Here is a 27,152-nt window from a genome sequence, read left to right as displayed (position 1 = left end):
CCCAGGTCCGGTCTTTTTCCGAAAGGCCATGCTGCTGCTCGGGTAATCTGTTTGGTTTCCAAAAGAATAGCTTTCTTGTTTACAGACCTTGCCAGAGATTAGAGCCCCAACCATAGCATGACTAAGAGAATTGTCATTTCTAGGCAGCCACAGGGTGCCACAAGCACAAACAACCCGGCTCCCTCCGAGGGCTAACTCTTTCTTTTCCATTCCTTTCTCCCTGGCCCATTCCCACTAACCTCTGTAGTTCTCCATAAACACCGAGGAAAGAGTGTTTAGGGAGACTTCTTCACTGCTCTGTGCCCCATTTGCTCCATCTGTAAAATGGGGATTAAGACCGTGAGCCCCTATGGAGGACAGGAACTATGTCCAAACTGATTACCTTGTATCTACCCAATGCTTAGTGCAGGGCCTGGCACATAGTAAGCACTTAATGCCATAATAAAAATTCTCCTTTGAAGGTGGGAAGAGTGGTGGTCTGGCATAATTGGAAGAGGAATCTCCCTATCCTCGGGGAAGCCTTTCCTGAATAGGTCCCCTCATCCCCCCGACCCACCCTTCTCCCTCCTTTCTGCTTCACTTATGCTCTTGGGGGTCCAGACCCTTCAAGCACTTTGAAACTCACCCACCTCCACCCCACACACTTATATACCCATCCTTATGCTCGGTTGCTTCCCCTCCCTGTAATTTTTTGACAATTTGCCACAAGCCCCCCGAAAGTAATCAAAGGTACTAGTATTAAATCCTCCTAAGGTTCGGATGGGATAGTTCCAATCGTGAAGAAGCCTGGGGATCCAGGAAAAAAAATTCAACTGTTACTGTGGGCAGGAGCAGCTGTTGTGTATTGAAGAGAAAGCCTTGTGCATAAGGATGTCTTGGGTTTGCAGAGCCTGTTCAAGCTCCTCAGCCCATTCTGTAACAAAATACCCTCTTAATTCAAACCCGGTGGAAAAAGCAAAACATTTGTTGCGTTCCCAAGGAGACATTTTAATGATAATGATTAAAGAGGCCATATTCCAGAAAGTCATTCTGTGGCAGCAGTGAACAGCAATCCTCGATTCACGGTATCTCCCCTTCCCCCGCTTCCCCAGCCATGTACTCCTATTTCTTGGGCCGTGAGCAGAGCTTTTGGATTTCGGCTGCAATCTCCAGGCAGTGCAGAACGCGCCTCTTCTCCGCAGTCAGGTCATCTTCGGACACCTGGCCCAAAACTTTCTGGGCAAATAGGTTTTGATCCTTCATGAAAATGCCCACGTTGCCTCCTGGGGCGGCTGGCAGATTCTCCAGGCAACCAGATGTGAAGCTGAATTTGATGTGTTTCTCACGCTTCAGGTCGGGCCCTTTCTCTTCGATCCAAGTCAGTGGCCTGTTCAAAGGAGAGGATCTTGGGGTATTAGTAATTGTTAAGCACTCATTATGTGCAGAGCACTGTCCTAATAATAACAATAATTGTGGTATTTGTTAAGTGCTTACAATGTGCCGGGCACGGAACTAAGCGCTGGGGAAGATACAAGCAAATCAGGTTGGACATAGTCTCTGTCCCACAACGGGCTCACAGTCTGAATCCCCATTTTACAGATGAGGTAACTGAGGCACAGAGAAGGGACGTGACTTGATCAAGGTCACAGAGCAGACAAGTGATGGAGCTGGGATTAGAACCCAAGGCCTTCTGACTTCCAGGCCCACACTTTTTTAGACTAGGCCATGCCGCTTCTATGCGCAATAATCAGATCCGACATAGTTCCCGACCCACGTGGGGCTCAGTGTAAACTGGAGGGAGAACGGATACTTAATCCCCATTTTACAGGAAGCTGAAATCCAGAGAAGTTAGGTGACTTACCCAAGGTCGCACAGCAGGCAAGTGACAGAGTTGCAATTAGAACCCAGGTCCTCTGAGTCCCAAGCCTGTGCTCTTTCCCCTGGGCCATGCTGCTTCTATGTGTGTTTCTTGGTCCTGGTATATCTCACAGGTTAAGTAGCAAAATCTCCGTCGGTTAGCTAACATATAACCCGTTGTTTTAAATAGGAATCAAAAGCCCAAGGTTGAGCTTATTGAAACAGCATGTTCTGTCCACCAGTCCGGGCGATCGTAATCAATGCTGTCTATTGAGTGCTTACGTTGTGCAGAACACTATATTAAGCGCTTGGGACAGTACAATACCACAGCGTTGGTAGACACATTCCCTGACTACAACGAGCTTGGTCTTGCATTACTTCTGATTGGTTCGGGCTCTTCCCATTCCCCAACACTTGCCGGTTTAAGATTCTCAGTGGGGACATCATGATTCATTAATTCAATAGCATTTATTGAGCGCTTACTATGTGCAGAGCACTGTACTAAGTGCTTGGAATGTACAAATCGGTAACAGATCTTAAGATGACATTCACTGCTCATCTCACACCTTCACTGATGACTTTTGTGGGAGGTCCTTCATGGCTTTGACCTCCTCCTCAGTTGAAAGGTACAAAGATATCAATTGTGGAAAGACCTATCCCCCCCAAAATCCTAGTGGAATCTGAAAAAGAGGGGACCGGCCCTCCGAAGAAGCTCCACAAAAAGTGGAAACAGCCCAGGCCTGGGACTCCGAGGTCCTGGGTTCTAATCTTGGCTCTGCCACTTGCCTGCTGTGTGATCTTGGGCAAGTCGCTTAACCTCTAGGTGCCTCAGTTTCCTCATCTATAAAATGAAGGTTAAATCTTACTCCCCCTATTTAGACCGTGAGCTCAATAAGGAAAAGATACTCTATACAATCAGATAATCTTGTATCTACCCAGTGCTTAGAATAGTGCTTGGCACATATAAAGTGCTTAATAAACACCATAATTATTAATGAAAGTATTATTTACCATTAATAACTACAGTAATACTAACCATAATTTTTAGTAATGAGTCCGGCTAAAATTATTGTTATTAATAACAACGGCTGCAAATAGGTTGCAGTGTGAGAGTAGGAATTTTCATTTCTCCTTCTCCTCCCCTCAACTCCACCTCCACCACTGGTCCAAGCTAGATCTGCATGCTTTGATAAGCACTGATAAGAATGACCTTTCTATACCTAACACCCAATGTGCCGTACATAAAGAGTGAATAAAGTCAGCAGAGATCTTCCAGTCTGAAGAATGAACTGGAGCTTTCTATTTGCAGTAAATTGCTTCTTTGTGGCTGTTTATTTGTATGGATGATCTTCCAGAATCTCAAGGGTCACAGAACTGAGAGCTCAGGAAACAGTACCCACTGAGGGCTCATGCACCAAGTTCCAAAAGTTCCTCTCATTAGCACAATTAACTCTGTTTTAGTATTCCATTACTTTAATAGAGTGGGAAATAAGCAATGAAGGCAATTCTCCGATATTCATCACTTGCTATCTTGTGCACATGATTCAAAGTCATGAAAATATAAATTGGTTCCAAACTGCAGTTAGTTTCCACAGTTTCAGCTCCATTAGTATGCATAAGAAAAATAAATTGAATTCTACTCATCCATCTTTATCAGCTCAGGGGATATCTACTCAACTTTAGCAATGTTTGAGTAACTGGGTCAGGTTTCAGGTTTAACAACCTTTTCATGATCCAGCTCACAGCTTTCTTCAGACATCAGTTGAAAATGCACTCGAGGAAGCCCACGTGATTGGAAAAAAGAACGTGGAGAAATCCCACAGGATTGAAGCAAAAGGTAAGAGATATCCTGGTCTTCTTCTAGAGGTCCTAAGTGACATGATGAAGATGGTAGGATTTGGGGTGTGAGTGCAGGGAAGAGTTTATTAAATACAGGCATCAGCATGGCCTAGTGGAAAGAGCATGGGTCTGGGAGTCAGAGAACCTGGGTTCTAATCCTGTCTCTGCCACTTGCTTGCTGTGTGACCTGAGCAAGTCAATTAACTTCTCTGTGCCTCAGATTCCTTATCTGTAAAATGGGGATTCAATACCTATAATCCCTCCTACTTAGTTCATGAGCCCTCTGTGGGACAGGGACTGTTTCTGACCTGATTATCTTAGATTTATCCCAGTGCTCAGTACACTCCTTGGCAAATTGTAATGTTTAACAAATAACACAATTATTATTATTAATATCAGTCAAAAATAAAAGGGAGAAGTTAGAATGATCTGGAGATTTTAAAAGAAGGAACAGCAGAACAAAGTAGCATATCCTTGATCTATATACTCCAGTGCTCACAAAGACAGCCCAGGTGGTAAAAGCCTGCACTCAGGGAAGCAGCGTGGTCTAGTGGATAGAGCATGGGCCTGGGAGTCGGAAGGAGCTGGGTTCTAATCCTGACTCTGCTACTTGTCTGCTGTGTGACTATGGGCAAGCCGCTCTACTTCTCTGTGCCTCAGTTAGCTCATCTGTAAAATGGGGATTAAGACTGTGAGCCCCAGGAGGGACAGGAACTGTGTCCAACCTGATTAGCTTATATCCATCCCAGCGCTTAGTACAGTGCCTGGCACAAAGTAAGTGATTAACAAATAACACAATTATTATTATTCCTCATGCCGAGGCATGGGTGCTTATGCTGTTGGGAAAAAGCAGATTGTGGGTTTTTAATGCCTGAAAAATGCTCATGTCATTCACACTGATGCCAAATACTCTTAAGGTGCTTTGGATTCCCCTTGGAATAGCTGAGTGTAATATACCTGTGCATGAAGGGAGCAGTTTGCCAATCATTTAAAAATGTATATTCTGTTTTTGTTCAGACTGGTCATTTTACCTGTTTGGGGCAAAATTTTTAGACTGTCTAGATTTCCCATCCCTCAAATCTATACCTGCTAGCATATCCCACTCTGCACCCATACACATTTAGATTCTTTGGTGAACAGTTAGATACCCACAGAATTTGTTTGAATGTAACGTAAAGCATGTATTGTACGTAATTGGGATGAATAGACTATATGAATTCTAATCCCATCTCTTCCACTTGCCTATGTGACCTTGGGCAAGTCGCTTAAATTCTCTGTGACTCAGTCTCCTCTGCTGTGATCTGGGGATTAAATACTTGTTCTCCTTCCCCCTTTGACTCTGATTCCCATGTTGGACAGTGAGTGTGTTCCATTTGATGTTCTTCTTGTATCTACATCAGCGCTCAGCACATAGTAAGCACTTAAGTAAATACAAGAATTATTACAGGTAGCTGGCTATAAGAGAAGATCCACAGCTTTGTCTTGCACAATTTAAAACTTAAGTAGATTATCCCCCTATATCATATACACTCTGTTTTCTTGTAATGCGTACAAAGTGGACGTGTGAAAACGAGAGGATTAGAACAAGAGTCCCTCCCCACGAATCAATCAATGGTATTTATAATAATATTGGTATTTGTTAAGTGCTTACTATGTGCAGAGCACTGTTCTAAGCGCTGGGGTAGACACAGGGGAATCAGGTTGTCCCACGTGGGGCTCCCAGTCTTAATCCCCATTTTACAGATGAGGTAACTGAGGCACAGAGAAGTGAAGTGACTTGCCCACAGTCACACAGCTGACAAGTGGCAGAGCTGGGATATTTACTGAGCTCCTACGTTGCAAAGGGCACTAAACTAAGCATTTTGGAGAGTACAAAAGAATCAGTTGACAAGATCCCTGCTCTCAGGAGCTTATGATTTAGTGTGGAGGCAGGCACTAAAAAAAATTACAGCTATGAAGAAGTAATAGAGTACAACGATAAATACAGAAATGTGAGCACCACTTAGGCTTAAGAGAGATATTAGTGCTGAGGTGAGAGTTGGTGGGGAATATAGGATGGGGAGAGGGGAGATTATCAGAAGAGGGTGGTAATGGGAAGTAGTTATACAATTCTGGGGATCCCCAGGCCTCTCGGCCAAATTCTAACATTACCTCTGGTCTGCAGTCTTCAAGTCGGCCGTCATTTTCAAATATTTCTTGTCCTTCTGCTCCTCCATGGTGGCTGAGACAAGAGAGAGTTCCCCAAAGAGGTCAACCAGCCAGGAGAGGCGGGAGATACCACTGAAGGAAGGGAAGCCAAATCGCTCTTCATCCAAGGGGCCAGCTGCGGGGAAAAAAGAATTCAAAATGTTGTGAACCAGGGGAGGTCAGAGAGGACAAAAAGAACCAAATTCCCTTGGAAGAAACAGACCACTGACAGACCAAAGGTCTAGTCATCTTCAAAGACCTATTAATATTACATCTCCCCGTTTCTCCAATCACCTTGTTGCTAATATTGGACACCGAATATTGGCCTGACTCGCTAACTGACAACCAATATGGCCCAGATAAACAACGGTCTGAATATCAATCGATCCTATTTACTGGGCCTTTATTGTGTACAGAGCACTTTATTAAGTGCATGGGAGAGTACAACGTAACAGAGTTGGTAGACACGACCCCTGCCCACAGTGAGCTTAGAGTCTAGAGATCAGCGCTTAAAACAGTTGTCAGTGCTCAGAACAGTGCTTGGCACATAGTAAACGCTTAACAAATACCACTAGTATTATTATAATAATATTGGCATTTGTTAAGCGCTTACTATGTGCAGAGCACTGTTCTGAGCGCTGGGGTAGATACAGGGTCATCAGGTTGTCCCACTTGAGGCTCACAGTCTTCATCCCCATTTTGCAGATGAGGTCACTGAGGCACAGAGAAGTTGAGTGACTTGTCCACAGTCACACAGCTGACAAGTGGCAGAGGCGGAATTTGAACCCATGGCTTCGGACTCCCAAGCCCGGGCTCTTTCCACTGAGCCGCGCTGCTTCCCTATTACAAGGAGTGGTGAGAAGGAGAATTGAGGGAACAGGTAGACTGTGAATGCTATCTTCATGATCCATACATGCAGCAGAAATGTTATTTTAAAAAGGGGAAAGTATAAATCTGGGGGATTTTTCAATCACAGTTACGGAGACTTTCAATTCTTAAATGGTATGATTTCCAGGAAGACCAACGTAGGAATAACTGTTAGTTCAATGTTGTTCGGATTGGGCATTTCTTCCGTACTTTTTAATCTAAGGATCTCAAGGATAAGAGCTCCGCTCTCAGGAGTAGGGGAGGAAATATCCCCTTCTCTTTCTAGGGGGTGAAACGGAACTCTAGGGAGATGAAGAAACTAGTGGAAACAGCCTGGAGTTATGGAGGAGAGCAAAACCGATATCCCGGCAGCTTAACTGCTGCCAACTTCCTGTCTCTTAGCGAACAACCTGAAACATCACCAGATGTTGAGCTGAGCAGACACCTGGAAGATCACCCACTTGGACTCTTTGGAAACTGACCTGTGAAGTGAAGAGTTCCCTTCACCAGTTCTTTCCCAGACACTTCTTTTTTCAGGGATATGTACTCCTCTGTCAGAAGTTCAATGTGCTCCTCGTGTAAGATTTTACCTGTCAGGAAAAATTATGGTCATATTAGACTAACAAAAGCCGTCTGTTCCCAATTATCAAGGGACCATGATACCATTCAACTCGAGGCGGAATGGTTTTATTAGTAGGTGGCAGGAAGAGAATACCATCAATCATCTGAAAGACACTGTAACTCTTACAAGCCAACGTTTTTGCTGCTGGCTAAAGCACAGGGAAAGAAAAGGGAGCCAGGTGTGTTTGTAGGGGGCGGGCGGAGACTGTGAAGGAGCAGGCTAGACTACAGCTGATCAGAGACAGGGTGATAGGCCCTAGGAACCATCAGGAATTTAGCAAGGTGTGAGAAGATGCGGAAGCTCTCTTGGCAGTGGAAATAGGAGGACGAGGTGGGAAACTGTTATAGAAAGACAAGTCTGGAGAAGCAGACTGTGAGCCTAGGTGTCTGACCTGATTAGTGACTTGAACTGTGTCGTATCTGATTAGAATAATAATTATAATAGTAATAACTGAATTTTTTAAGTGCTTACTACGTGCCAAGTACTGCTCTAAGCACTGGGGTGGATACAAGGTAATCAGGTTGTCCCACAGGGGGCTCACAGACTTAATCCCCATTTCACAGATGAGGGAACTGAGGCACAGAGAAGTCAAGTGACTTGCCCAAAGTAACACAGCTGATAAGTGGCAGAGCCGGGATTAGAACCCACATCCTGTCTCCCAAGCCCGGGCTCTTACCACTAAGCCAACGCTGCTTTTCTGTCCCAAACTCTTCTTGAACGTGTTAATATTTTAGATATGCACAACTTCCTGTGGTGACAAATTCCATGTCAATAATCATAATAATCTTTGTTAAGCACTTACTATGTGACCAGCCCCTCCAATCTGGCTTCCGTCCCCTCCACTCTACTGAGACTGCTCTCTCTAAGGTCACCCATGACCTCCTTCTTGCCAAATCCAATGGCTCCTACTCCATTCTGATCCTCCTTGACCTCTCTGCTGCCTTGGACACTGTCGACCATCCCCTCCTCCTCCATACCTTATCTCACCTTGGCTTCACGGACTCCGTCCTCTCCCGGTTCTCCTCTTACCTCTCTGGCCGGTCATTCTCGGTCTCCTTCGCTGGCGCCTCCTCCCCCTCCCATCCTTTAACTGTTGGAGTTCCTCAAGGGTCAGTTCTTGGCCCTCTTCTGTTCTCCATTTACACTCACTCCCTCGGTGAACTCATCCGCTCTCACGGCTTCGACTACCATCTCTACGCAGATGACACGCAGATCTACATCTCCGCCCCGTCCTCTCCCCCTCCCTTCGGGCTCGCATCTCCTCCCGCCTCCGGGACGTCTCCACCTGGATGTCGGCCCGCCACCTAAAACTCGACGTGAGCGAGACCGAGCTCCTCATCTTCCCTCCCAAACCCGGTCCTCTCCCAGACTTCTCTATCACCGTGGATGGCACGACCGTCCTTCCCGTCTCTCGGGCCCGCGATCTCGGTGTCATCCTTGACTCGTCTCTCTCGTTCACCCCACGCATCCTATCCGTTACCGAGACCTGCCGGTTTCACCTCTACAATATCGCCAAGATCCGCCCTTTCCTCTCCACCCAAACGGCTACCTTACTGTTACGGGCTCTCGTTATATCCCGGCTAGACTACTGTGTCAGCCTTCTCTCTGACCTCCCTTCCTCCTCTCTCGCCCCGCTCCGGTCTATTCTTCACTCCGCTGCCCGGCTCATCTTCCCGCAGAAACGATCTGGGCATGTCACTCCCCTTCTTAAACAACTCCAGTGGTTGCCTATCGACCTCCGCTCCAAACAAAAACTCCTCACTCTAGGCTTCGAGGCTCTCCATCACCTTGCCCCTTCCTACCTCTCCTCCCTTCTCTCTTTCTACCGCCCACCCCGCACGCTCCGCTCCTCCGCCGCCCACCTCCTCACCGTCCCTCGGTCTCGCCCATCCCGCCGTCGACCCCCGGGCCACGTCCTCCCGCGGTCCCGGAACGCCCTCCCTCCTCACCTCCGCCAAACTGATTCTCTTCCCCTCTTCAAAACCCTACTTAAAACTCACCTCCTCCAAGAGGCCTTCCCACACTGAGCTCCTCTTCTCCCTCGACCACCTCCCTTTTACCTCTCCGCAGCTAAACCCTCTTTTCCCCCTTTCCCTCTGCTCCTCCACCTCTCCCTTCCCATCCCCACAGCACTGTACTCGTCCGCTCAACTGTATATATTTCCGTTACCCTATTTATTTTGTTAATGAATTGTACATCGCCTCGATTCTATTTAGTCGCCATTGTTTTTATGCCATCTATTTATCTATTTATCTATTTATCTCCATCGTTCTCGTCCGTCCTTCTCCCCCGATCAGACCGTAAGCCCGTCAAACGGCAGGGACCGTCTCTATCTGTTGCCGACTTGTTCATCCCAAGCGCTTAGTACAGTGCTCTGCACATAGTAAGTGCTCAATAAATACTATTGAATGAATGAATGAAAGCACTGGGGTATATACAAGTTAATCAGGTTGGACACATTCCCTATCCCATATGGGGGCTCACAGTCTTAATTCCCATTTTACAGATGAGGGATTTAAGGCACAGAGGAATAAAAGGGACTTGCCCAAGATCACAAAGGAGACAAGTGGTGGAGCTCAGATTAGAACCTAAGTCCTTCTGACTCCGAGACCCATGCTCTATCCTCTAGGCCATGCTGAGGGAAGAACACTTACCTTTTCGTTGTTTGTACCTATCAATCCGTACTACTTATTGAGTGAGAATACAATAGGGCTGGTAGACTCTATCTCCTTCAAAGGCCTCACAATCTGGTTTTCCATCTACCTCCCGGCAAGATTTGGTGAACAATAATTTTGTGCTGACCCTGTCCATACCCTTGATTATTTTGGAAACTTCAATCATGCCTTTTGTCAGTCTTCATCTTTCTAGGCTAGAGTCCAAATCCTGGCAATTTCCTCTCATATGGGAGCAGCTCCATCTGCCTGTTTATCTTGACTGCTCATTTTGGGAAGATGGGCGGGTGGCCAGGATGCTGTCTGTTCCGCCCCTCGCACGCGTGGATGGCGGACTTCGGCGCTATCAGAACGTCATCTAAAAGTTGAAAGGACACAGCTGACATCTCTCAAGTCACTTCACTTCTCTGTGCCTCAGTTATCTCATCTGTAAAATGGGGATTAACCGTGAGCCTCACGTGGGACAACCTGATTACCCTGTATCTACCCCGGCGCTTAGAACAGTGCTCTGCACATAGTAAGCGCTTAACGAATACCAACATTATTATTATTGTCTCTCTTTCTTGTCACCCTCTGAAAGAACCTCCCCAAGCCTTCCCTCTCCTCAAAGCCCGCTTCGTACAAGACCTCGTCTCCCAGTGAACTTCCACTCGCATTTCTGGTCTACCCAAGTTCAAAGCCTCACCTCCTGCTGTTGGAAATAAGAATAATAATGTTGGTATTTGTTAAGCGCTTACTACGTGCAGAGCACTGTTCTAAGCGCTGGGGTAGACACAGGGGAATCAGGTTGTCCCACGTGGGGCTCTCAGTCTTCATGCCCATTTTACAGATGAGGTCACTGAGGCACAGAGAAGTGAGGTGACTTGCCCACAGTCACACAGCTGCCAAGTGGCCGAGCGGGGATTCGAACCCATGACCTCTGACTCCAAAACCCGCGCTCTTTCCACTGAGCCACGCTGCTTCTCCAAAGCACGAGTCCCTCAGGGACTCGCCTCCTCTTCCTGCTCAAGTGTCAATGGCAGAAGATGATGATGTTGGTATCTGTTAAGCGCTTACTATGTGCAGAGCACTGTTCTAAGCGCTGGGGGAGATACAGGGTCATCAGGTCGTCCCACGTGAGGCTCACAGTTAATCCCCATTTTACAGATGAGGTCACTGAGGCCCAGAGAAGTGAAGTGACGTGCCCACAGTCACACAGCTGACGAGTGGCAGAGCCGGGAATCGAACCCATGACCTCTGACTCCCAAGCTCAGGCTCTTTCCACTGAGCCACGCTGCTTCCCCGATCCACAGTGAGCAGTAGGAGACCTGAACTCAGGAGACCCTAGGGTCTCTCCTCCTCTACAGTCTTGTCAGAGAGGCCAGGTGCTAGTCTGAGGCCTGGTTTCCACTTGCCCGAGACACTTGAGGGTCCCAGTGGGAAAGGACTAGCACAGCCGAGGGAAGAGAGAGGACGACGGAGAAATTCCCAGAGAGACAGCTGGAAAGGGATCCGACGGAGAAATTCCCAGGAAGACAGCTGGAAAGGGATAAGGAAAGCGAAGGAGGAAAAGGAAAGCCTCTGTTAACCTGCTGGAGATGGTGGGGTGTGCTAGTATCTCGTCTCTAGTTGGGCCGGGATGCCCTCCCTCTTCACTCATTCAATAGTATTTATTGAGCGCTTACTACGTGCAGAGCACTGTACTAAGCGCTTGGGATGAACAAGTCGGCAACAGATAGAGACGGTCCCTGCCGTTCGACGGGCTTACGGTCTGATCGGGGGAGACGGACGGACGAGAACGATGGCGATAAATAGAGTCGAGGGGAAGACCATCTCGTAAAAACGATGGCGACTGAATAGAACCGAGGCGATGTACATCTCATTAACAAAATAAATAGGGCGATGAAAATACATACAGTCGAGCGGACGAGTACAGTGCTGAGGGGATGGGAAGGGAGAGGGGGAGGAGCAGAGGGAAATGGGGGGAAAGGAGGGTTAAGCTGCGGAGAGGTGAAGGGGGTTGGTAGAGGGAGCAGAGGGAGAAGAGGAGCTCAGTCTGGGAAGGCCTCTTGGAGGAGGTGAGTTTTAAGTAGGGTTCACGGATGACGGTTGACGGATGATCATTCTCCCCACCTTCAAAGCACGTCTCCTCCCAGTCGCCTTCCCTGATTAAGCCCTCGTTTCCTCCTCTCCCACTCCCTTCTGCATTGCCCTTGCACTTGGATTTGCACCTTTTTTTTCCCCACTCCTTCCTCGGCCCCACAGCACTCAGATGCATATTCGTAATTTGCTTATGTATATTAACGTCTGTCTCCACCTCCAGGCTGTAAACTTGTTGCAGACAGGGAACGCGTCTACCGACTCTGTAATACTATACTCTCCCAAGCGTTTGGTACAGTGCTCGGCACACAGTAAGCGCTCCAAAAATACGACTGAGTGACTGCTCTACATATCCACCGCGAGACCAAATCAAGAATTAGGTTTCAGAGGGAAGAAGCTCACTTGGTTTCTCTGGAATACTTGCAACCCTGTGATGACCAAGATTCCTATAAAAAAAAGTTGCGTATGACACCGAGGAAGCAAGAGCCTCACCTTTTTGCTCGGCTAACTTCCAGAGTTCCTGGGCTGCAACATGAGACAGTGCCATAGGGTATTCCACAAGAACATGCTTCCCAGCCTCCAGGAATTGCCTTTAGAAAACAGAACCAAGCAAGGAAACAAAGCTTTAAGTAAATTTTAGAATACAACTGGCCCGGACCTCTCCCCCACCCCCCCTGCCTTTTTTATGGTATTTGTTAAGCGCTTACTATGTGCCAGCCACCTTACCAAGCTCTGGGGTAGATACAAGGTAATCAGATTGGATACAGTCCATGTCCCAGTGGGACTCACAGTCTTAATCCCCATTTTACAGATGAGGTACCTGCGACACGGAGAAGTGAAAGGACTTGCTCAGGGTCACACAATAGCTAAGTGGCAGAGCCAGGATTAGAACCCATGACCTTCTGAGCCCCATACCCGTGCTCCGTCCACCACGCCACACTGCTTCTGTATATATATATATATATACTGTATATATTTTCATTACCCTATTTATTTTGTTAATGAAATGTACATCACCTTGATTCTATTTATTTGTTATTGTTTTACTGAGATGTTCATCTCCTTGATTCTATTTACTTCTATTGTTCTTGTCTGTCCGTCTCCCCCGACTAGACTGTAAGCCCGTCAAAGGGCAGGGACTGTCTCTGTTACCGATTTGTACATTCCAAGCGCTTAGTACAGTGCTCTGCATATAGTAAGCGCTCAATAAATACTATTGAATGAATGAATGCTTCTCATTCAGCCCACCTCAGGGTCCAACAGGTTCTAACCTCACGGCTAATAGAGGGGAGCATTAATGTGCTCTGCCACTTGCCTGCTGTTTGGCTTTTGGAAAGTCCCTTAACCTCCCTCTGCCTCAGTTTTCTCATCCGCAAAATGGGGAGTAATTACTTGTTCCCCTCCTATTTAGACTGTGACTATGAGATAGGAACTGTTTCCAACCTGATTATTTTATAACTTCCTCAGAGTTCAATATAACGCTGGGCACACAGAAAATGCTTAACAAGTACCACTGTTTTTATTATTGCTATTATTATTATTATCTGCTAGACTGTAAGCTCCTTGAAGGCAGGGATCAGGTCTTGTAACTCTATTGTACTCTCCCGCATGCTTAGTACAGTGCTCTGCATAGGTAAGTGCTCGATAAATACTGTTGCATGATCTGTGGTCCGTGTTGCGGGAATCAAGAGCTAAAAAGGACAGAAGTCAAAGGGTCGAGGACAAAAACAAGAATGTGAACCTGATGTTTTCCTCATGGCTGCTGTTCTCACTGCAGATGAAGGCAACATCCACCTCTTTGTCCTCAAGAGCATCTTTCAGAGCAATCTGCTTGACTCCATTAATGCTTCCGAGCTCTCTCCTGGCCATCCACCCCATAGGAGACAAAAACAACCGAGATAACACATGAGATCTTGTGATGTGAAAACACGCCAGAAGCATCCCCTTTCCCACCCCCAATCAACACACGCCTGGAATGCCAGTATTCTTTCCCCCTCCTGTTTTTCACATCTTTGTTCACTGCCTATTGCAGGTGTATCACTCTCCATTGTGACTCAAGTTTCCCTCCTCCTCAGGAGCAGGGAATGGAGGGGGGATGAAGAGTGGCCAACACACAATATAGGATGTTGGGGATTGTTTCCAGGATAGGGCGGGGAAGGGAAGGAGAGGCCAGGTTCCAGAATGTTCTGGGCAATCTTGCCAAGCTGCATTCATTTCCACATTCAATGTGCCATTGTTCAACATTTCTGTGTTTGCCTTTCCTCTTAGATTGTGGGCAGGAACTGCTTTTTTTTTTTTTTTTTTCCAATTTGCTATATTTCCCAGGGCTAGTACAGTATTCCCATATTGGTGGGGCTCAGTAAATGTCAGTCATGAGATGAAGAGAGGCAGGTGAAGGAGGAATATCAACCTCCCAGATGAGAAAAATCTACGGTAAATGAACCTGTGTATTTATGTGGATCATAGGGCTTCACCTCTGCTGTCTGACCGGAAGGTATTAGAAATCCACACACCCCGGTCCATCCTTGAAGTTTCAGAAAACCAATGAAGGAGACAGAGTATATTCCAGAAGAAAATTCTTCGACTTCATTTTTAAAAAGAACACCCACACATTCTACAGTGTATCTCTACTATATAATAATCAATCTTATTTATTGAGTGCTTACTGTGTACAAGAGCACCATACTGAGTGCTTAGGAGAATTCAATAAAACAGCAGCGATAGACGTGCTCCCTGCTCACAATAGGCTTGCCGCTAGAACGTAAACTTCTGGAGGGGAGGGATCGTATCTACCAAGCAGTGTGGTTTAGTGGAAAGAGCACGGGCTTGGGAGTCAAAGGTCGTGGGTTCTAATGCTGGGTCTGCCCCTTGTCAGCTGTGTGACTTTGGGCAAGTCACAACTTCTCTGTGCTTCAGTTACCTCATCTGTAAAATGGGAATTAAGACTGTGAGCCCCTCGTGGGACAAGCTGATAACCTTGAATCTATCCCAGCGCTTAGAAAAGTGCTCAGCCTTATTATTATTATTACCAACTCCACTGGGCTCTCCCAAGAGCTTAGTAGTGTGCTCTGCACACAGTAAGGGCTCAAAAATATCCACTGATCACTCAAACTTTGCTGCCTCTCTGCAGCTCGGTGAGATGGGAAGATGAGTGAAGGCTAGATCAGTATCCCTCTCTACACAGGCACCATTCTCCCTGGGCATCCTCCAAGCATGCCAACTCGTCTATAAAATGGGATAATGTCTCCCTCCCCCATTTTCCCAGGTGGGTTCTGAGGACTAAAACAGCCAGTGTACAAGAACTTTAGAAAAACTTTAAAGTTTACACACGATTAGGATCTGACGGTCTAGAACGGGGTGGCCAAATCAGAGTTCATAAGCTACTGGTGACCCTCTCTCTCTGTGTGGGGCATTCATTCCTTCATTCAATCATTTATTAAGCGCTTACTATGTGCAGAGCGCTGTGCTAAGCACTTGGGAAAGCACAATACGACAATAAACAGTGACAATTCCTGCCCTCAATGAGCTCAGTCTAGAGGCAGGGAGACAGACATTGATACAAATAAACAGGCATCAATCTAAATAAATGACAACTATATTCATAAGTGCTGTGGGGCTGGGCGGGGGAGAGCAAAGGGAGCAAGTCAGGGTGATGCATAAGAGAGTGGGAGATGAGGAAAAGTGGGGCTTAGTCTGGGACGGCCTCTTGGAGGAGGTGTGCCTTCAATACGACTTTGAATGGGGGGAGAGTGAGTGCCCGGTGGAAAAATATGGAACGCTTCACGAATGGGCGGGTAACAGAAATTCTGCTGGCTTTTCTTGTCAGTGGCAAAAAGCAGTGGCCCTTCCCCTCCTCCCCTGTCCTTGCTAGCCATTCGCCACCGCCCCAGGGAACACCTGCCCTCTGCCCCTCTTCATCGCCGCTTGCTCGCCGTTCCGGTTAAAGGACTTGCTTTAGATCTACAGCTCTCTGCCACGTGGCGCCTTCGATTTGCCACTCTCCGACTCAAGGGGCTTCTCCACCCCCGGTCCGGCTTCACTTATGGCAGCTCCAGGAAACCTGGAAGGAAGGCAGATGGAGAGTCGAGGCATTTCTGCTGCCTGAGGGGCAGAGCATGGACACTTTCCTACACCTAACGGGGAAAACAAAGTCCAGAGACCCCTCCCTCAGACCACAAGACTCCTAGGCACTATTGGTTTAGTCTGGGGGCTCCCAAGAACGTAGTATAGTGTTCTGCACATAGTAAGTGCTCAATAAATAAGTCAAATGAATGAATGAATCCATGGGCTGACTGACAAAATCCACCTGGGGCATTGAAACACACTCCAAAAATGATCCACCTAAGGGGGGTGGAAACAGGAATCCCCAAGGAGAAAGAAAGCGGGGCGGGAGGGCAATGACCCCAAGGAGAGAGAAAGGACCTTTCACTCATTCATTCAATCATTCAGTCGTATCCACTGAGCGCTTACTGGGTGCAGAGCACTGTACCAAGCGCTTAACTCTTCAGAACTCTTCATCGAAAACACAGCTTGACTGTCACCCACCTGGAAACAAAGCCCAGCAGCTTCAGGTGTTCCGAAGGAGTGCCAGGCTGTGAGTTCTGCAAATCTCTGATCCGGACAGAGCCAGCCCTGCCGACGCCCACCACCACCACCCCTGGCATTCTTGAAGCCTGCAAGAAAGGTGAAAAGAAAATCCAGTTACTGCTCCTGGCTCCACTTTTCCTTCTTCAGTTCTCTGTGCCTCAGTTACCTCATCTGTCAAATGGGGATTAAGACTGTGAGCCTCACGTGGGACAACCCGATTACCCTGTATCTCCCCCCGCGCTTAGAACAGTGCTCTGCACATAGTAAGCGCTTAACAAATACCAACATTATTATTATTATTACTGTTGGGGGATTAGTAATAATAATAGTAATAATGATTATGGTATTTGTTAAGCGCTTACTAAGGACCAGACAATGTACTAAGTGCTGGGGAGGATACAATCAAGTCAGATTGGACACTGTCCCAGTCCCACATAGGGCTCACAGTCTCAATCCTCATTGTACAGATGAGGCAACTGAGGCACAGAGAGGTGAAGTGACTTGCCCAAGGTCGCAAAGCAGACAGGTAGCAGAGCAGGGATTAGAATCCATGACCTTCTGACTCCCAGGCCCATGCTCTTTCCGCTGTGCGATGCAATAGTAGGATGGCCTCATACCTTTAAGCAGCTACACATTTTGGAAGCACGTCTTTGTGCTTTTCTCCTTTCTTTTTTACAAATCAGATACCTTTTACCCTGTCCTTTAATGAGATCCAATCCCCAGCTCTCCCACTCAACAATATTCATCGGGCAATTACTCTGTGCGGAGCACTGTACGAAGCACTTAGGAGAGTACGACATAATAGAGTTGGTAGACAAGTTCCCTGCCCACATCAAGCTTACAGTCTAGAGGCTCCTTCCTCTTAGGAGGCAGTGCTGCTTCTCCAGGATGGGGAAACTCTTCCAGATTATGCCAATCTTCTTTCCAGGATTCTCGATCGGAATCTGAATTCGGCCTCTTCGAGGCTCAAGTGCCACCTGCTGCAACGAAGCACCACTGCATCTCTTTTAACGCCACATCGTTTCGCCTTACATTTCTGCTTTACCTTCCTGGGAATCAGAAGGAACTGGGTTCTCATCCCAGCTCCACCACTTGTCTGCTGTGTGACCTTGAGTTATTCATTTCCTTCTCTGTGCCTCTCTCTCCTCATCTGTAAAATGGGGATTAAGACTGTGAGCCCCATGTGGGACACGGACTGTGCCCAACCTGATTTGCTCGAATCCACCCCTGAGCCTGATACTACGCGCCAGCCACTGTAAGCGCTTAACAAATGCCACAATTATTATTATTAAAAATATTATCAGGCACGTGCCGACAATCTCTGACTATAGGACAGAGAGAAACATCTAAACACGTTGCTGCCCTTTCAGGTTCTCTATGCTGTTCATTCTGTTTAGACATTCAAATGTTGCCTGTCCATTGTTTTCTGTTTTTTCAAATCTGTTCTTGGGCACCAGATGGAAATACTGTAAACACTGGAGGAATCATTAAACCCCCAATAAATGATGATGTTAATTATAGGTATAATCTTGTATAATTAAATGTTGGATTTTGAACATCTACTTAGATGTTTGGTGGCTCTCACGTGCCGATTGCACGGTGCGAAAAGTAAGCCGGAACCTGCTCCAGTTTAAGAAAAGTCACAAAACGGCTGTTCCAGGGAGATGGCTGATTTTCTTTACCCAGGGCCAGGCGGCAGGCCCTGCTGACCGCTGTCTCTTTGCTCAGCTGCGGCCATGCACCACTCCATTCCCACCCCGGGGCCCTGGACTGTATACCCGATGTCTTCTCTGGATAGCCACTCCATTACCCCACCATCACTACCATCCCACAAAGCCTGCTCCCCCAATTTATCCCTTGGTGAACTTCTTAGGTTGACACTTCATCCAGGTTCCAGCAGACATTTCAGGCTGCCTCTGTGAAGATCTGTGTAAATAGATCTCTTTCAGTCATAAGCAGAGTTGAGCAGAAGGCAGCTCTGCACAGAGGATCGCGGTGGAGGGCCACTGAGGTACATAAAAGTGAAGTGGCTTGCCCAAGATAATGCAGCAGATAAGTGGCGGAGCCAGGATTAGAACCCAGGTGCTTCTGACTTCCGGGTCCGTGCTCTATTCAGTAGGTCACAGACCTGCATGAAACGTAATTAAAGAAGTCCAATAAGGAGCAACCCATGCATGGCATACACCCAAAGTATAATGATGATAATAACGGTATTTCTTAAGCACTTACTAAACGCCAAACACTATGTTAACTGCTGGGAGAGATACCAGATAACCAACAGACACAGGTCCTGTCCTACATGGGGGTCACAATATAAGGGGTAGTGAGAACAGGTATGAAGACTCTCCATCCGCTACAGGCCAAGAGAATACACAGGACAGCATTTATATGGCTGCAATGTATTTTATTCATTCTATGTTTATACACCCCGCTTCAACATTCCTTTATACACGTAATGAATTATCTAGTGTTGCCCAGATAGACTATAAGCTCCTTGAGGGCAGGAATCAAGTTGTTAAGTTATTAATCATATTATTGCTTCCTCCCCTCCCCAAATTGGAATTGTGGGGTGATGCCATTAGTTCATCCCCACAACGTTTTGGGCAATAAGAGCAGCCTTAGGTACTTTGCAAGAAAATAGTTTAAAAATGAATTCTCTAAAAACGAAACCCACCCTAATATCCATTTATGGCTCCACCTTCAGAGTGTTGTATAGATAAAAGAAAAGTGCTTCAGGGAGGGAGTATGTGATAGATAAGCAGACTGTAGATGAACTCATGTGGTATGTATTTTGGGTATCTTCAAAAGGAGGCCATAAAGTTTCAAGGAGACTCCTCTAAAGATAACTTTGGTGTGAACTGAAAAAACTACGGTGCAGAACGGTGTAGCATGGTTTTTCTCAGTCTGACTCTGGCTCTATGCTAGGCACTGCCAGAAGGTCTTTCCAACTGCTAATTTAACCATTAAAAACCCATGTGACTCGCTATACCTACATGAAATACTACTACTAATAATGATAATAACTGTGGTATTTGTTAAGCGTTGAGGTGGATGCAGGTAAATAGGGTTGGACGCAGTCCCTGTCCTACATGGGGCTCACAGTCTCACTCCCCATTTTACCGATGAGGTAACCGAGGCACAGACAAGTTGAGTGAATTGTCCAAAGTCACACAGCAGACAAGTGGCGGAGCTGGAATTAGAACCCACGACCTTCTGACTCCCCGGCCCCTGCTCTATCCACTGTACACTATCCACTGCTTATCATGTATACATGTACATATATGTACTACATTTATAAATCATACTCTGTGGGGGGAAAAAAGCTTTTAAGATAATTTGTTCGAGTAGCAAACACAAGTAGACAATTTAGGATTTTTCTTTCAAAAGTGTCCCCGAGTTTGTAGCATAAAGCATATGGGTGCGGTGGCTCTTCAATTAGTCAATCGATCATATATAGTGGGTGCTTACTTTGTGCATGGCACTGTACTAAGCACTTGGGAGAGTACGGTATGACAGAGGTGGTATACATGTCCCCTGCCCATAATGAGTTTACAGTCTAGAGGGGGTGACAGACATTAATATAAATAACAATGAATTACAGATATGTACAGAAGTTCTGTGGGGATGAGGAAGGGGTGAATAAAGTGAGCACATCCAAATGCAAGGAAGATGCAGAAGGGAGTGGGAGAAGAGGAAATAATAATAATAATAATGTTGGTATTTGTTAAGCGCTTACTATGTGCAGAGCACTGTTCTAAGCGCTGGGGTAGATACAGGTGATCAGGTTGTCCCATGTGAGGCTCACAGTCTTAATCCCCATTTGACAGATGAGGTAACTGAGGCACAGAGAAGTGAAGTGACTTGCCCACAGTCACACAGCTGACAAGTGGCAGAGCCAGGAATCGAACTCATGACCTCTGACTCCCAAGCCCGGGCTCTTTCCACTGAGCCACGCAGCTTCTGTAATGAGGGTTTTGTCAGAGAAGGCCTGTCCAAAATAACTATTACCCTAATAACTAGAATCTTATATGTAGATTATAAACTCCTTATGGGCAGGGAACATGAACAGCAACTCTGTTGTACTGTATTCTCCCAAACGCTGGTGTAGTGGATAGAACATGGGCCTGGGAGTCAGAAGGCCGTGGGTTCTAATTCTAACTCCGCCACTTGTCGGCTATATGACCTTGGATAAATCATTTCACTTCTCAGTATCTCAGTTACCTCATCTGTAAAATGGGGATTAAGACTGAGATCCCCATGAGGGAACTGTGCTTGGCACATAGTAAGTGCTTAACAAATACCAAAAAAAAAAAAATGGATTGTGTCCAATCTGATTTGCTTGTATCCATCCCATCACTTAGTACGGTGCCTGGAACATAGTAGGCGCTTAGCAAATATTATTATTACAGTGCTCTGCACATAGTAAGGACTCGATATGGTAGTAAACACTCAATATGGGGTACATTAAATCTCGATGTGTCACCCAAATCCCAGATTGACCAGTTGACTGATAATTTCCAAGCTGGAAGAATTGAATTATAGACTAAAAAGGCCTGGATTTTATCAATTAATCAGTGGTATTTATTAAGGGCTTATTGTGTGCAGAGCACTGTTCTAAGCATTTAGGAGAGTACAATGCAACAGAGTTGGTAGCACATTCCCTGCCCACAAAAAACTTGCAGTCTAGAGGGTAGACAGATGTTAATATACAGAAATCATTTATAATATATAATTTAAAGATATGTATATGAGTGTTGTGGGGCAACAGAGCTTATAGATATGTCGAGTAGGTGCAGATTCTTCAGCAATCTAGGGATGACTGAGGACAGGAGGGTCAAAGTTGAGTCCCAGATAAACCAATCCACTTATTTATCCCCTGAATATTATATTCATTACAACCTACCACCTCCTTCTCCCTTCAAATCCTGAGTTCAAGTGACATTTCTCTTTAAATGTTAAGAATCCCAGAACCAAAACATTCTTAAATTAATCTTCAAATAATTTCCAAAAGCAAATAATCATAATAATACCCGGTCCTCTTAAAGTCTGAATTTCAGAGTTTGCTGCCTTGAAGCCCTGGAACACTGAACCACCTCTGCTATTCTTCAAGATTCTGCCTTTAACCAAAAATTCATTCATTCATTCAACACTATTTATTGAGCGCTTACTATGTGCAGAGCACTGTACTAAATGCTTGGAATGTACAAATCGGTATCAGATAGAGACAGTCCCTGCCCTTTGATGGGCTTACAGTCTAATCGGGGGAGAATACATCTCAATTCTGGTAACTCACTACTCCTTCTCCTGTCCCGTATTACTGTGTAGAATCCTTCATCCGGGCATCTTAATAATAATAATAATGGTATTTGTTAAATGCTTACTACGTGCCAGGCTCTGTATTAAGCACTGGGGTGGATATTATCGAATGGGGTTGTTGGACACAGTCCCTGTTCCACTTGAGGTTCACATTCTTAATCCCCATTTTGCAGATGAGGGAACTGAGGCACAGAGCAGTGAAGTGACTTGCCCAGGGTCACAGAGCAGACAAGTGGCAGAGGTGGGATTAGAACCCATGTCCTTCTGACTCCCAGGACTGTACTCTATCCACGACACCACGCTGCTTCAGCTAGATCCGGCTGACTGTTTGCTAGAGCTTTCCGGATGGGATTTTCACATCTTTGTGCACGTTAGGAATCCAGAGCTACTCCAAGTTCAGAGGAAAACAAGGAATAATGCAGCTTCTCTCCAGTTTTTGCCAATCTCTGCATTTCCCAAGACATTTTCCCGTGCTTAGAGCAGCCAGGAGAGGGAGACTTCAGCACCTTATAAATTCAATAAGCCCCAGCGCAGATAAATGAAGATGTCATCAAAAATAATTAACACATTGTACCCCATGTCCCAGAAAGTGCTCACTTTCTTTAAATTTTGAAAAAAAAATCAGATGTAATAACTCCAGTTCCAAGAGTGATAAACAAAAAGTTTTATAGCGCTCTATGCTCCTATTAACCAGCCCAATAAATTGTTCCCCCAGGACAACTTTTAAAATTGCGATACGTACCACTTCAGACAGTGAACAACAGCAGTGCCTGGAATTCCACTTTAAATCTGATTTTACATCCACGTTGGGTTAAAGATTTTTTCCCTTTTAATCTGACTCATCACGATTTTTGACAGGAGTTAAAATTAAATACACACACACACATATATATATTCTCTACTTTTCTATTTGAAGATATTGTTCATACCCACCCCTGCAGGGAAATTACCAAGTCTTAGAAAATCGACAGGATTCCCTCTAACATAGCTCCAAACCCCCAAAACTTAAAGGTAACTTACAGGCTCAAGTCTAGAAGAAATGAAGAATCGGGGAAGAAGTGGGCCAACTTTGCTGGAAGAGACCAGCCCCAGAATTCTTATCAGTTGCTTTCCTGATCTGAAGAGCCACAGTATCCTTCAAATGCAGTCTACAAACCGAAAACCAGAGTTACTTGGGCAAGTAAATCTACTTCCCCAATTGTATCTCTTCACACTGGGCCAAAGGCCAGAACGGATGTCAGTTAACACATCTACCAAAAGGATTTAACAGCAGAAAACTAAGCAAGCAGAACTGCCTTTCCCAAAATACCAGGTTTCCCTTGTTGATTTGGGGTCAGTTCCTGAATTATTGAACAATGACCCTTCAATGTATCCTCAACTGCAGTTTCTTAGCTGGAAGGTTGTTTAGAGCCTACTGCCCTTGATGTTTCTTATATACTGCAAAATATTTTTGCTATTTCATTCAAATAAAAAAAAAACACTTTTACCAGGGTTTTCTAGCTCACCCATCTTCCCTTCTCTTTGGCTTTCGCTCTGAGGACTTTGGGTCTTAGAAAATTACACATAATATTCAGGGAAAAACCCCCCCAACAAACATCACTTAGTGCAGTGCTTAGTACATGGTGAGCGCTTTGCAAACACCATTAACTGCCTGCTTATTTTAGGCTAAAAAGTTCTTTTTCACAAAATATCCAGGCAATTGAGGCAAAGGGTATTTTTCATACCAAGATGATTTCTAGTTTAGCTCACACCTTTGCTTGGCAGAAAATATTATGATGAATTATCATCTTTCTCCTTCTGGCTTAGGCTAAATCATTAATTGTACGGTTTGACTTTTTTAGTCACCCAGAGTGTTGAAGCTCAGAGTTGAAAATTTTAATTTAGAAATTAAAACACAACACTCTACAACCTACATTTTCATATTTCAAATGACATTTATTCTGAGATTTAAGACCTTAAGTGAAATTTAGACTAAAAGAGGGAAGAAAACAAAACGGAGGGAATTTTACTGCATTATCATGTTACGATATTACTATATAGTTAGAACAAAAAGTTCTGAGACTGTAGAAAGAAAAAAAAATGCTGTTTTAGCGAACAAAAATCTGATCGGTCTGGTCATGTAAGAACTGACTGATAACAATGGTTTTTTTGTTTTGTTTTCCTTCCAGACAAGCTACTGCGTGTCAAAAGCACGACAACCCAGGCTCTATTTATTCCAGGATACTAAGTGTCGTTTCTTCGTTGGTCTTAAATTTGTATTTATTCTTGGGTTCCATTTGTGGGTCAGATTATTGGTCCCATTTTGAAGAATGCATTTCCCCAGAGCTGCAGAGGGAATACAAATTGCTCTTTGTTCATTTTCTCCTTCTCCTCCTCCTTCCCTTCCACACCAGTTCTTTGCTTCTGCCCAATGTGGATGGAAAATCAGCTTAAGAAGCAGCAAGACCTAGTGGAAAGAGCACAGACCTGGGAGTCATTTTGGTCCTGGGTTCTAATCCCAGGTGGGCCACTTGTCTGCTGGGTGACCTCGGGCAAGTCAGTTCACTTCTCTGTATCTGTTACCTCCTCTGTAAAATAGGGATTGAGACTGTGAGCCCTACATGGAATGCACCCAACCGGATTAGCTAGCCTTTACCCCAGCATTTAGCACAGTGCCTGACACCTAGTAAGTGCTTAACAGATACCACAATATATATGAACATTTGTTTCAGATTGCTTGATGACCTCACAAAAACTAGAACTTCATCTCTCCATTTAAAAACAGATTTGCACGAGGTTTTCATGTTTTTCACAAATGCCTTCTCCCCGCTCTCCCTGCCTTGTCCTTCATGCTTTTTTAGAGGCTGCCCTAACATTTCAGCTGGAGATTTTCCTCATTTTCATCAGGGCATTTCCCGATTCTTCCTCTGGGTTGCAAGTTACTGATTCTTTAAAAAATAAATGCTGACAGTGTCTTTGCAGAGGCCTTGAGGAAATAGTTTCAGTGGAAAGAGCCTGGCTTGGGAGACAGGGGTCATGGGTACAAATTCCGGCTCCGCCGCTTGCCAGTTGTGTGACTTTGGGCAAGTGACTTAACTTCTCTGTGCCTCAGTTACCTCATCTGTAAAATGTGGATTAATAATAGTAATGTTGTTTTTTGCTAACAGTGTTGGTATTTAAGCGCTTACTGTGTGCCAAGCACTGTTCTAAGCGCTGGGGGAGATACAGGGGAATCAGGTTGTCCCATGTGAGGCTCACAGTCTTAATCCCCATTTGACAGATGAGGTAACAGAGGCCTGGAGAAGAGAAGTGACTTGCCCACAGTCACACAGCTGACAACTGGCAGAGCCAGAATTCGAACCCATAACCTTTGACTCCCAAGCCCGTGCTCTTTCCACTGAGCCACGCTACTTCCCCTAAAACTGTAAGCCCCATGTGGGACAACCTGAATGCCTCGTATCCTCCCCCACCCCTTCCCCCGAGCACTTAGAACAGTACTTTGCACATAGTAAGCGCTTAACAAACACCACCATTATTATATTTATAGAAAAGCAGCGTGGCTCAGTGGAAAGAGCCTGGACTTCGGAGTCAGAGATCATGGGTTTGACTCCCGGCTCTGCCACCTGTCAGCTGTGTGGCTGTGGGCAAGTCACTTCACTTCTCTGTGCCTCAGTGACCTCATCTATAAAATGGGGATTAACTGTGAGCCTCACGTGGGACAACCTGATGACCCTGTATGTCCCCCAGCACTTAGAACAGTGCTCTAAGTATTTAAGTATAAAAACAGTGGTATTTAAGCACTTAAATACCAACATTATTATTATTTACTAAAAGTGAATTCCCCCAGGCTACCCCAAACAGTTTCTTGTAGCCAAAGACACAAATATTAAAAAAAAAAAAAGGAACAGGGAGGGGTGGAAACAGAGAGTACTGCCCGGTCCTCTGCCCCTTATTAGAGAAGCAGCAGGGTGAAGGGGGTAGATCCCGGGCCTGGGAGTCTGAAGATCATGGGTTCTCACTGTGGCTCAGTGGAAAGAGCCCGGGCTTAGGAGTCAGAGGTCATGAGTTCGAATGTCGGCTCTGCCACTTGTCAGCTGTGTGACTGTGGGCGAGTCGCTTCACTTCTCTGTGCCTCAGTTACCTCATCTGGAAAAGGGGGATGAAGACTGTGAGCCTCACGTGGGACAACCTGATTTCTCTGTATCTACCCCAGCGCTTAGAACAGTGCTCTGCACATAGTAAGCGCTTAACAAATACCGACATTATTAATCCTTGGAGAAGCAGGTCCCTGCCCAGGTCCCTGCCCAGGTCCCCCCAGGTCCCCCCCCCCCCCCCCCAGGACCGGCCTTGGAAAGGGTCCTTGGCCCAAAGAGTCCACCAGGCCCTGGCCACCCCCTCTGCCCCCTCCTTGCCAGTCCCACCTCGGGCACCCACCTGGTGGTGACCAAGCTGGAAAAAGGGGCGAGCGGCCCGGACCCCCTTCATAAAGAAAGAGACGCAGGGAGGGAGGAAAAAAAAGGAAAATAGGGAAGGGGGCGGAGTCCCAAGTCATGCGGCCTCTCTCTTCCTTAATAAGGAGGGCATTGGTTAAGCGCTTACATGTGCCAAGCGCTGTTCTAAGCGTTTGCCCGGCTTTGGCTCGGGAGAATTAGGGAGGGGGTTGAAAAGGAGGGGGGCTTCCCATTCCTTCCCTCCTCTGCCCAAAAAACAGGAGCCAGACCTGGGTTCGAATCCTCCCCCACCTTCCCTGCCGCGCGATCTTGGCCTGCAGGGCCCCAGCGCCTGGAAAGACGGACCTGGGAGCCGGAAGGACCGTGGGTGCGAATCCCGCCGCCTCCGCCTTGCCTCGGACCAGTCGTTTGCCTTCCTCCGGACCTCAGTTTCCTCCCCCGTCAAATGGGGATTGAGAGGGGGCGGAGTCCAATGGCTGGACGGGGTGGGACCCACGTGGGGCAGGGGCGGCGTCCAATCCGCTCTGTCTGCATCCTTCCCAGCGCTTAGTACAGTGCCTGGCACGTAGTAAGCGCTCAACAAGTACCGTAATTATTATTCTTGTTATTACTTGTCTGGGCCTCAGTTACTCATGTGGGAAATGGGGGTGGAGGCGGGGACAGGGACTGGGTCCCACCTGAAAAGCTTGTAGTATAATAATAATAAAGAAAGGTAAG

The 27,152-nt window shown here is 46.2% G+C and overlaps 1 protein-coding gene across 4 annotated transcripts; it reads right to left on the bottom strand.

Annotated features, from left to right (window-relative positions):
• Window positions 1-962: 962 nt before the first annotated feature.
• On the bottom strand, window positions 963-26,881 carry BLVRA (biliverdin reductase A). 4 transcript variants are annotated; one of them, XM_029063556.2, is made up of 8 exons: window positions 26,781-26,875; window positions 23,026-23,153; window positions 16,648-16,775; window positions 13,844-13,963; window positions 12,595-12,692; window positions 7,212-7,319; window positions 5,827-5,998; window positions 963-1,366 (listed from the first exon to the last, which is right to left on the bottom strand). In XM_029063556.2, the coding sequence occupies exons 3-8, from the start codon at window positions 16,764-16,766 to the stop codon at window positions 1,102-1,104; spliced, it is 882 nt and encodes a 293-aa protein (XP_028919389.1). In that variant the 5' UTR covers window positions 16,767-16,775; window positions 23,026-23,153; window positions 26,781-26,875; the 3' UTR covers window positions 963-1,101. The 4 variants fall into 4 exon arrangements, with proteins under 4 accessions (XP_028919389.1, XP_028919392.1, XP_028919388.1 ...); XM_029063559.2 differs by lacking the exon at window positions 23,026-23,153 and having other exon boundaries at window positions 26,781-26,881; XM_029063555.2 differs by lacking the exons at window positions 23,026-23,153; window positions 26,781-26,875 and adding an exon at window positions 26,419-26,572.
• Window positions 26,882-27,152: the final 271 nt, after the last annotated feature.

The sequence above is a fragment of the Ornithorhynchus anatinus genome, chromosome 4, assembly GCF_004115215.2.
Source record: "Ornithorhynchus anatinus isolate Pmale09 chromosome 4, mOrnAna1.pri.v4, whole genome shotgun sequence".
Classification (NCBI taxonomy): Eukaryota; Metazoa; Chordata; class Mammalia; order Monotremata; family Ornithorhynchidae; genus Ornithorhynchus; species Ornithorhynchus anatinus.
The sequence above is the reverse complement of the archived record's forward strand: the minus strand, read 5'-3'. Positions and strand labels throughout refer to the sequence as shown.

What these genes read in the sequence shown, in the direction of transcription:
- BLVRA (XM_029063555.2), bottom strand. Translation starts at nt 26,469, where the DNA reads ATGAAGGGGGTCCGGGCCGCTCGCCCCTTTTTCCAGCTTGGTCACCAC. An exon ending in TCCAGCTTGGTCACCACCAG is followed by an intron (nt 16,776 to 26,418) that starts GTGGGTGCCCGA and finishes CCTTTCTTGCAG; the next exon opens with GCTTCAAGAATGCCAGGGGT. An exon ending in GAAGTTAGCCGAGCAAAAAG is followed by an intron (nt 7,320 to 12,594) that starts GTGAGGCTCTTG and finishes TTTTCCTGACAG; the next exon opens with GTAAAATCTTACACGAGGAG.